At 45.4% G+C, this 11,692-nt stretch overlaps 1 protein-coding gene across 2 annotated transcripts in view; it reads right to left on the reverse strand.

Moving 5' to 3' along the window:
* The window catches only part of ERG (v-ets avian erythroblastosis virus E26 oncogene homolog), a 65,487-nt gene that overhangs the window by 24,580 nt on the left and 29,215 nt on the right, over nucleotides 1–11,692 (reverse strand). For both annotated transcript variants that reach the window (XM_009327979.1, XM_009327978.1), the window contains exon 2: nucleotides 10,101–10,318. In XM_009327979.1, the coding sequence (XP_009326254.1) occupies nucleotides 10,101–10,318 (218 nt within the window). The remainder of the gene's footprint in view (nucleotides 1–10,100; nucleotides 10,319–11,692) is intronic.

Consider the following 11,692-nt stretch of genomic DNA (forward strand, 5'->3'; position numbering starts at 1 on the left):
TTGGTCAGCACCTTCCCCCCTCCAAAATGGTTTGTCACTGAAAAAGTGGCCCATGAATTAAAAAACAAAACTTCCCTGAGATTTCTTACTTTGAGGTACACTGCTGTATCTTAAAGCACACCTGACATACTTTAGTCCACAATATCAATTCAAAGGGTTACGCAGCTGCAGCCTCAAAACTCTCTTCCCTGCCCCTCTCTACACCCTCTTCCTCTTCATGAACCAGTGGGATTCACATCTGCTGAGACCTGCCACAGCAGTGACATGCAAAGAGGGGTCCTGCGGATCCCCCTTTGGGTTCCCCTTTGGCAGCAATCACTGGGGACAGCCTGACCCTCCCTGGGGAGAAGGAGCCCGCGCTCCCCAGCCGCCGGGGCAGGAGTGTGGCTGCACCAGCAGCTTTGCAGAGCCCCAGGGGCCGCTTCCCTGCCACCAACGGTGATCCCCATGGGTGCTAAGTGAGACTCCGAAAAGCGCTTTCAGTGGTGATATCAGAGGCCCCAACACTTGCTTTGACAGAGCTTGGTTTCCACCACGCATACTCATCGCCCAGCACCACAGCTGGACGCGGCTGCCCGGCTTCTTCTGTGCGTACACCAGGCCAAGCCCTGCAAGCACACCAAGTGCTCTGCTCCTGTGCAGGCACCTGCCCTTAAATCTGCGGCATGAGCACCACCACGGTTAACCTGCTGAAAGGAAAACAGAGGTTTTATTTTCCCTTCCAAGGCTTCTTGTGAAAGCAGAGCAAAATTCCCCACAGAGGACTCCAGCATAACAGAGGCATTAAAATGCCAGAAAATGCACGTAGGTTGAAAAATCCCTGGGGTGCTCACACAGGCTTTCACGCAACTGCTTAGCGAACTGGGCTGGGAAGCTGCTTCCCCAGCAAGTAGGCAAATAAGTAAATAAATGGGTGGGTGGGTAAGTAACTCAGTGCTTAGCTATAACCTGAGTCACTCCCCCACCCACATGGGGCAGCTGTGTGAAGGCGATGCTCACCCACAGGAAAGGGGATAGCCAGGGTAAGAGCAAGCTGCCGAGGTCTGTGGAAGGGAGGGAAGCCCCTTGGGACCCGTGCCGCCAGCTAAAGCTGGCTTAAGCTGATGCTGAAGCCACAGTGACAGTCTGTTTATCTTTGCTATAAGGTAAGTGTCAAAAGCAGTCCTAAGAAGACAAAAGAAAAGAAAAGAAGGAAAACCAAAGACCTCACTGAGCCACACAGTCATGGAGGTGTACTGCTCCATGCTGGGCTATGCAGGGGCAACCAAACCGGTCTTCAACAGTGCCAACAGACCAGGGCTGCAGTGTGTATGGGCTCAGGGCAGCGCCACGCTAACACACTCCCTCAGCGTCCAAAACAGGGGCAGACACCACTATGTGGGGTGCCCTGAGCTCAGTAGGTACTCAGGGTTGCATGGGGTCGGCCCAGGAGTCGCTCAGAGATGCCACAGCATGGCACGTAGAGGTGCCTTCAGTTCCTTCCACCAGTGAAAGAAGAAAGCAAACACCACATGCTAACACATGCAACGTTGTTGGCTTTCTGTAAGCAAAACAAAAGATGCTTGTTTATTGAATAGTATATGCAGCAGCCGTTCACTTTCAATCAAACAATAACTTTTGCTAATTGAAACAATCTTTTCTCTTCTTTTTTTTTTTCCTTAACTTTCCCTGGCTATCTTGTGCTCCACAGCTGCTTCAAGCCTTAAGGCCATCATGGCAAATTAAGGCAGTCAGCGTCTGGCTCACTAGAGGCCAGTCAAGCTATAAATATTACCGGCCTGGCTCTTTGTGTTCACAGTGTGGGGAACAGCTGGTTTAAGTTTGACTGCACGTTGTCATTTCTCCATTAGTGCAAACACTTCAATATTTCTTATGTGTGAGGTTGGAGTGAAGAAAGGGAAAGAAGGGAAGGGGGTCACTAAAAGCCAAAGCTAAGAAATGATGTTCTGTATATACATAATTTACAATTAGATTGCTGCCTGGGAGAAGGCTGAAGTCTGACATGGTGATAGCTAGGCCAAAGCCACAATGACTTCCCAGTTGGCCTATAACTTTCAGGACCTATTTTCTCTTGGGTTTTTTTTATTATTTTTATAGAAATTCTATTATAATGGTAATGGATTACATTTCTCAAATTGTATTTCATTTCAAGAGCTTGTACGACTGTTGTATTTGTGGTTTCATAAAATATGAAATACTGGGAGACAGGGCCCTTCCCAAACCACATATGCCTTCTTTTGTGGGCAGGGATCGTATAGAAAGTTAGCAAAGTAGAGCATGCCAGGCATAAACAGAAGTGACATCTTATATGGAAACCATAATCCCCCGTGTCTGTGGAACGTCTGCTGATTTTCGTGATTAGCATTACTGGGCTGTGAGGCTGACAGTTGCGAAATGGTAAAGTCAATGATTAGCCACTTTTCTTTTTCTTATTCGCCTCTGCTTTGTCTTAAAATGCTATTCCCAAACTTTAAATACTGAACACCCCCTGATCAAATACTGATACTACCCTGATCAAAATAAAACACCTACTAATGAAGGGGGAGAGGAGAAGACTCATCTCCAAATGCACCGGGTCAGAGACAACCTACCAACTGACAGTGCCTGTGCTGTGCCATCCCAGGGGAACACCACAACCACCGGCTCTAAACACTCTAGACACAGTAAATACTGTACTGGAAATGCAGCAGTAATGATAGCAATAGTCATAAATAATGACAGTGATCATAACTCTTGTGGGGTCCTATGTCATTATTTGAAGACTAATTTTATATTTCACTACCCATATGAGAGCTTTTGGTTGCTTAGCACTTTTGAAATTCTGGCTACGCTCATCTCCCTCTTAAACTCCTGAAGCTAAGCACACAATTTAAGCATCAGTGGTCAATCCAAAATGTAACCATGCCAATTATGAATGAACACATTATCCCACAGTGGAAAGCTTCTCAGATAGCACCTGCCAGCCCAGCACCCCCAAAAAAGCTGCAAAAAAATAGCTATAGTAGTGGTGAGCTGGGTTTGTTTTTCTCCTGGCAACGTTTGCTGCAAGAACAGAGCCAAACCATGCACACACACACACGCGTGCACTAATGTTAAGCTGGTGGATTGTCAGAGCAAAGAGGAACTTCTTGAAGTAGTCACACATAAAGCCTTACATGGAGAAGATCCTGAATTCACAGTTTTTCCAGTTTGGTAGGCAGCCACTCCACCAACCACCCAGTCAGTGGGAAAAAAGATTATCAGTCTGAGATAACTAACATCACATTTTTTTACCCGAGATTAATGTTACTTTATATAGGCAGCTCCAATAAATGCATTAGGAAAGTCATCCTCTTAAGACAGATCTCCCAGCTTTGCTGTGGACTGACGTAGGGGCTGACTCAAGCCCTGTTGGAGACAGAGGAGAGAGTCCCATTGACTGCAGTGGGTTTTGGACCATGCTTGTTGTTTAGTCTGAGCTGAGGTTTACCAAGAATACCGGGGCTGCATGCCGGTGGTATGCCACCAGATGTGGGAGGGATGGCACTGAGCCTCAGCTGCGGGGTTGTGCTCCAGGGATGGAAAAAGCCATGCCCTTGAAAAACAAGTGATGTCAGGGTGATTACGGCAGGTCAACCCTGTTTCTCCACATGTTGGACACACGCAAGGTGTGCAAATGCTCTAGCTAGATCCACCAGTATCATACCACAGACTGGAGTATAATGCAGAGGTGCCTCATCTGGCTTAAAGCACATCAGCCTGGATCCTGGGAGCAGGATGGTTCTGTCGTGGTGGCAATACAGAGTTCCATATGGATGAATGCACCCTCCTTAGTCTCTGGGCACATCAGCTGGCACATGGCTAGACTGCACAAGGTACCTCAAGTGCTACCCATTCAAATTTGCTGGTTTGTATAGCACAAAATAGCTACCACTTAAGAGACTTTACATCAAGGGGAAAAGAAAAAACCAAACCAAACCAAAACAAAAAAAAAACCCTTGAGGTCACTTTGGACTCTGAAAAGTCCTCCTGTGTGTCAGACGCACTCAACCCAGCTAGTACAGAGGCTCTTCGATGAAAATTTAGAACAGTAACATGCAAAGAAAAATGGCATTTCCCAAAAGAGCCAGCACAAAAGATATATTAAGTGATAATTTCATTCTCAAATGGTTTTCAAGCAACAATTGGTAGCACTTAAAATAACATTTTGCACATGATTAAATCTTAATGACAACTAATTATTTCTGGCATTTCTTTAAAACTTCTGTATCAGCCAAGCTGATGTTGGAAAACTTCTGCTGTGCTTTCACTGCAGCTAACTTTCAAAATGCTTTTTCAATGAAATCATCACACTGCTCACAGCAAATGAAATTTATCTGTGGCCTGAATAAGACTGGATGTTCCACTTCAGCCTCCCTTAAAAAGATTGATTACCTACCGGTAAATGTCGTTCTTCCAAGCTACCTTTCTATAGTCCCACCCATGGGCATGGTAGTCCCATGGGTGAGTGTATTCAGAGACCACTGAGCAATCCACGGATTTAAATGTTGTTTAAGCAGTACCCAGGGCCTCATGAGAGCATTTCCACAGGAGTGAATTTCACCCTAAATGCATAACATGAATTGCATTCATTCATTGCAATAGAATTGCTCATCCTTAATTTGATAAAATATGTAAAGAACAATAAACAGAAAAGTAAGTAACAGTATGACATATGCAATCTCCAGATTTATATTATAGTGCTTTACTATAACAGGGTGAATCTTTTAGTCTGACTCAAGAGCAATAAATAGCAGGAAACAATATTATTACATTCAGGTGAAAGATTGACTATATGGTGGCACAAAAGGTCTCATTAGATTTATGTACCTGGAAGAAATAAAATGGCTGTACCAACATAACCGATTTGAAGAAACTCAATTTGGTACCACCTGTGACAATCTGCATTATATATGCAACAACAGCAAAGTAAATGACAGCTTTAATTTAAACTTTTCTTGCTTTATTTAATTTAAGGTAGGCCCTTAGGCTATATTTTCTGGTGCTGTGCAGCAGGGTTTAGCTTTAAAAATACTGTTATTGTTAAAGAAAACTGTGTAGCTAATCCCTCTGCAGCACACTGAAAAAAAACCCTTTAATTTCATTCTAATGTTATTTCTTCGGTATTCACAGGAACTTAGGTATTCACAGTAATGCCAGTTTTGAGTCTGTTATGTTTTGAGAGTTAATGTAGGGCAATTACAGCCAAAGTATATCTGGGGAGAGTCCTAGCAGAGTGAGTACATTTCTGCTTTGAATGGGTACTTAATTGTTGATGCGTAAGAGGTTTAGTAGGCTCCTAAAATTTTATACCCCCTTCCAGACGACAGAATATATGGCCAGGAAGCAGCCTAACGCTGTGAGAAGGGAGAGCCGGACAGCAAAAAATCAAAAAGCTAACTATTCTCTGGTTACCACTTTGTGGGGTCTGGTACCCTGTTTTGCATCCTCTTTACACTGTGTTATTCAGACCCAGGCTCCCTCGTAGGAAGACAATTACAGAGGACACTTTGCAGATCCTAGAGGTAGCACTTCTGCAGCTCTGCAGTGTGGCCGTGGTATTTTAGACTCCTTTGGGACAACCCGGATTTTAAAATGGGCGTAAACAGAGAAGGTACAGTTTTAGTAAAAACAAAAAGCAGCTCCAAGCTCTATAGCTACTGCATGTGTTAATTTTTAACATACGAAGCATTTTTAAGAACTGAGCATTTCACTTAAGGAAATAAATTTATGGACTGCACATGAGCAGGGTGGGGAAGGCTTCTGCAGAAAAGAAAATGCAAAGTAGCCTATAGAATGGCAGCGTACCACTAATCTGTACATATAAATTGTGGCTGATATTATGTATGTGACAAACAGCAGATAACCTGTCAGGAAACCAGTGAAACACCAACATACAAATGGCAAAGGCCTAGTGGGACTTCAGGAAGGAAAAAATGGTTTTCAGATTTGTGAGGGATGCATATATCACACTAACCTGTAGTGGATTCCGTATTGACAGTACTAATCAATATATCAGAATATTTGTTACGATTATTTAGCAATAATATATTACTGATAAGTAATTTCATTTTATGCAAGGTTTGAGTGATACACACTGTTTCCTACAACTGGCAGCAATATCACACATTACAATTCCCAAAGTATTAACACTATATATATCACATGCACACATGTATATAAGTTTTAGAGATGCCATGACATATTTATACTTGTTACTCGGCAATATTAGTTCTCCATTAAAAGTGTAATATTAAGATCTATTTTTTCAGGCTTGTGTTAGGCCTTGTAAAATAATAGTTTTCTGATGAAATAAAAAGTGTATGTTAATTACAATAATATTTTTTTTATTTTTGTGTTAAGTACAAGCATGCAATATCTGCATGAATTTTTTTTTTTGTACTGTTAATCTATTCTTATCTTTGGTAGTCTATAAGTGTTTTTTCTTTATTTATTTTTCAGCATAATGTCATGTCTTAGGAATTGCAGTGAAGTATGAATTTTCCTCGTTTTCTCCAGTTAGCAACTCTGTATTGCTCAGGCAATAGGGGAGGCTGTCAAATCCAAGATTAATAAATGAAACCCTGCGTCCAATGCTGCAGGTTATTTTTAATTCAATACAGAAAGAATTACATTTCTTCCCATTATATTTTCAGCCAGAATGTGCCCTTTAGAAAACTAGGGTTCTGATCAAAAACATTTTGCAGTTCAGAGCAGTAACTTGTACAGCCTCTTCCGGCAGCGTAGCCTGTGTGCCAGTTCACGTGCTGGTTGATATTGGGAAAGAATGGCCACCGCTGAGCTGTTCACTTTCTAATGATGGCCACATTAAGCGCCTCTGAGTGATGCTGTCCAGAGAAAAATTAAGAACTTAGTCTTCATTTGCTGCTCAGCTAATTTGCACTAAACTCCAAGTCCTAATGATGGAGTAGGTAGGCCTAATGCTATTTTTTTAGAGAGGAGGTACACAAAATTTCTTCTTTTCATCTCTTTACTTCTGTAATGGTGGTAAAGGTGGTCAGGATGGTGCAAAAGTGTGTCACTAGGGTTCCAGATGCCTTGGCAACTCCTGGGTGGAACCTCTTCTATAACAATTAACAGTTCTGCTGGAAAAGTATAAATCAAAATTATGCCTCGTGACTAATCAAAGAAGATTGATTTAAAGATAATTCCCCCGATGCTCAGATTATATCCTTGCAAAAGTAGATGCCTGTTCTGCTAGTAACAGTGCAGACCATATGCACAAACATTTTATGCAGCTAGTGTGGAGACCAGGATACCTCTGAAGGAAAGGCAGATACCTCTCTTTGCAAAGAGCAACTCAGGCAGCCTCAACCAGCAGCCAGTTCCTGCCTATTGACTGTGCAGGTAGCCTAAGTACCACCCTAAGTGATTCAATGCATGCACGCACTGCTAGAAAATAGCATAAAGGAAGGAGAAATGATAGGTGTTATGAAGATACATCCAAACAGTCTGTTTAATTCAGGGCTTCTGAATGCTTATCCATCCCTAGAAAGTATTCTGAGTTCACATATACAAGGTGAACATACCTTAGATTTGGGAGATAGGGACAGCGAGCCCCCCCAGCCTGAGTGCATGCCCCCATCCATCAGGCTGTAAAATATGCTGAACACGAGTCTGCCCTGTTCTGCCTGCTGAAGTCGGGCTGCCAGGCAGGCAGCAACACATGAACTGTGGGTTCAGGCGAGAGACGGGGAGCCTAACTCCAGCCCCGCAGCTGGGATGCTCTGCTCTGGTGGCTGCGCTGCGGTTCCCCACTCCCTGGGCTACTTCTGTTTTTATCCAGCGACGGCACAGCCCCCAGGAGAGAAGCAAAGGCACTGAGCACAGGATCTCTCCCAGCTGCACGCCCAAACACACATCCATCCACATTGACACTTTCAGTCCTCTCTGGATAGCAAGGCAGGGCTCAGCTGCCACCCTGCTATTGTGGGGTGCCTCAGGGTGCCCAGCCCTCTCTGGACCAAGGCAGCCCCTGCAGGAGCCAGGTGCTTTAGCGCCTGGAGCTGTCTGTGTTCCCAAATCACAGCTCTTACCAGTCTCTACTGGTTTGGGGCACACTAGTGTGTGACAGCACATTTTCTACACCATGCTCTCACCCACAGGCTATACGGGTTTGCCTGGAGACCCAATGTAGCTGATTTGACTATGGGCACACATTTTGGTCTTGGTAAGGGTCCTGACCTCCTAAATCAGAGTATAATCCTTACCAGGGTTGCTAACAAGGATTAGACAGGCCAAGGTTTCAGCTAATAAAAGATGGTATTACTGCCTGCCGTTTTGTCCTTAAACCAGCAACAGCTAAATACCTGTGATTCACAAACTGAGCTTCAGGCTAGTTACGTATTTCAGGAATCCAAAACAGCAAATTCAGGATTCTGGCTTGATTATTTTGAAAATGTGATTGATCAACAGTTTCAAATGGATCTGTATCATCTAGACTCTCCCTTAAGATCTGGGAGTATGTCAAAATAGGAGTCTGTGTATAACTGACTTTAGTTATGTATAACATTACAAATTATTACCACTAATTGCAGTAGCAATTAACACTAATTATCTACTCTAATGAACTTTATGGAATTTACACTAAGAAAAACTGTGATCAGTTCTCTTACAGAAGTGCCAGCACAAATACTTAGAGGTAATTTTAGGAAGCAGGTGAAACTGGTTTTGAATCAATACTCCATTTGTGATTATATCTGTGCATTTGCTTAGCACAAAAAAAAGAAAAAAAAACCCTCACTGAAATTGATTGTGAATAAGTTCTGAATATATAAGCTCACAAGACTTCCCCTAATTCTTTGTAACTTCAGTTCACCGTTTATTTCTACGTATCTCAAATCTTTGACTATTCACTGGAAATTCAGCACAATTTCCATCCTTACCAGTGAAAAGTGTAGGTGCGATAAGCTGTCAAACCAGTTTGCCCTGCTTGTGGTGCTCATCACATTAGCACAGCAAGTGTGAACAGTAACCACAGTGCCCATAGCTGAGGTTTTTCTAAATAACTGAGGCTGGGAGATGAGATTAGTAGGCAGGTGTTTGTGACAGAGAGATGTGAAGCACAGTCTTCTCTGGTACATCACCAACAATTGTGAGCAACCGACTCTCTGGATCTCTGCCCTTCAGCAACACCAAAGGAAAACTGTTTTGACAGTCAGGCATTTTAAACAGGAAAGCACTTGTTTGGATAGTTTCCTTGAAAAAAAAAATCTTCATTGTGTTCTTTCATATGGAAGAAATCCCATAGAGTGCTCCTATGCTTGGGAGAGCTACCAGTCAATATCCACAAATCCACTGCATTACTCTTTTGGCTTAATCGATACAATTCTCCTTCATAGCGACACTCATAAAAAAAGTCCCGAGACAACAATTAATGCACTGACAGGCTGTGGCTACTGCCCGTTGAGCTGAGTAATTTCTTTTCCTGTTACTTTCTACTCCCCTGCTTGCGTCCATACATGTACTGTTTCTTCAGTGTGAGCTCTTCTTAAATCCAACTCCACGGTTATGCTTTTTGGCACTAAGTTTACAGTAAATATAAAAGCAAAGATCAATAGTTCACTCCCTCTGCCATTACAAGAATATACTTCCTATGCTTCTCTGGTTATATTTAGAGCAAAGGCAACTGCCCAAATTACTGTATTTTGACAACGCCCATTGAGCGTTAGATCACATATGCCACATCCTTAGATGGATCAATGGTGCTACAGCAAACTCACATTTTGCTAACTTTAATACACGCTCTTTCACCTAGCATGCAATGCAAGTTCACATCCAAAATTATCCACAGTCAGAGGAAACACAGAAAGGTGTTGTGCAAGCTCATGAGAAGACTGTGCTTGTAGCACCATTTGACACCCTCTGTAACACCTGAACGGGACTGGCAGGTGTGACCCACAATGTACGGGAGACCTGTAGGCTTCTGGGACAGTAGCTGGTGGCCAGGTGGGATATCTTGGGGCATATAAAATGGCACTATGTTCAGAGATTTAGACAACGGAGCTATACCCATCACAAGAAAAAGTGTACTTGAGCCACAGTAACACTGGCCTTATTACCTTGACCCATTAACCTGGTTTGGGTTACACTCCATCTTGATGGTGACTCTGGCCGGGGGCTGTGATAACCAGTCTTGCTGGGGAACACGCGGACTCATCTTTGATGTCTGCCCATATTCACTGGAGGAGGAGGCCGTCATCTCTGTCTTTGTAAGGTGGGGCGATCCGTAGGCGCACTCGAACAAGGACTGGTCTTCACTCACCACTGACAACGCTTCCTGCAAACCAGGGAAGAGAAGTCAGCATGACTATGTTTCAGAGCAGACATTACAATATACCCCAAGGAAAAAAGGGCTTGTCCATCTTACAAGAAAACGAACAGCCGGTCGCTTGCTTAAATGCTCATTACTTTTTAGGCACGCCACTGCTGTTGGTGGAGGTGAGGACTCATGGTGCCACACATACCATCAGCATATGGCGGGATGACAGCCTCTCCCCTAGGGAGACCCTTCCCACCAACAGCTGAGAAGATGCACAAACACACGCTACCAAACACTAAGGAATAGTGGCCAGGAGCTGGGAGAGAGGAGAGGACAGGACGGGCAGCAAAGCTTAGGTCTCTGGCATCCCAGATAGGGATGTGGAGGGTCAGATCTGCTGGGGGCGTAAGCAAGCTGCCATCGCTGCTTTAACTGCCCCTGCAAGGAGTGACCGAAAGCCAGGCTTTGCTGACTCACTGGGAGCTCCTCTTCCTTCCTCTGGGACCGGGGCCAAGTCCCTTCTGGACAGAGAGTCGAGACAGCTGGGCGCAACCTCCAATCCAGGGACCCTGCTCTTTCTGCCAGCCAGCATCCGCCGCCAACTTCGGTGGAGGTGTCCACCACCAGCCCCGAGAGGACACCATGCCCACCAGCCGCCTCTCTCACAGCAACCCTTCCTGGTGGACCACCTGGCTGGGCATCCCGCTCCGGTGCTGTGGGAAGGGCTTCCCCAGCCACCTTCCCTCGCCGTGGCAGCACTGCAGTTATGGCCCTCAAGGGTGGCAGGGTTCACCAGGCCCCTCAGTGGCAGGGTGGCTGCCACCTCGGCTGGCTGGAGACCAGACAGACACCAGAGGGAGCAAAGGTCACCCTCTCTCCCCACCGCCACGCATTTGTATTGGCACCAACTCCTTCCCCACATTATCTGGAGCCAAGTCATGGGAGCAAGACGGTGCCCAAGCCCAGCTCAGGCAGGCGGCGTGCCCGCCGGGCCCATCAGGAAGCCACAGGAAAGGCTGATGTTGCCGTAGGGACCCATCCTGCCTGAGCCGAGGCTCCCTGGCCACAGGAGCCGGTCTGGGCTCCCACCCTCCTGCTGGCCCCCAGCACCTCACAGGGTTGGGGGGCCACCCCTCCAAAAGCAGCCTTCCAAGGAAAGCCCTCCTCTCCAGGGGCTACTTAGGGTGAACACGGGGCGTTAGAGTGTAAATGGATGGTAACCCGAAGCGTGACTCCCTCCCCCCTCCCCGGCACCACAGCTCTGCCCTGAGATGCCTGAAACAGGGCAGGGGGGCAGCCCAGCACTTCCCTCCCTCCCGCACGCCCCCGTTGGTGGCCGGGGAGCAAGCCCCAGCATCAGGCTGGCGGGGGGTCAGGGGGGAGGCCACACGA

This window comes from Pygoscelis adeliae, unplaced genomic scaffold, assembly GCF_000699105.1.
Source record: "Pygoscelis adeliae isolate BGI_AS28 unplaced genomic scaffold, ASM69910v1 Scaffold154, whole genome shotgun sequence".
NCBI classification, from domain to species: domain Eukaryota; kingdom Metazoa; phylum Chordata; class Aves; order Sphenisciformes; family Spheniscidae; genus Pygoscelis; species Pygoscelis adeliae.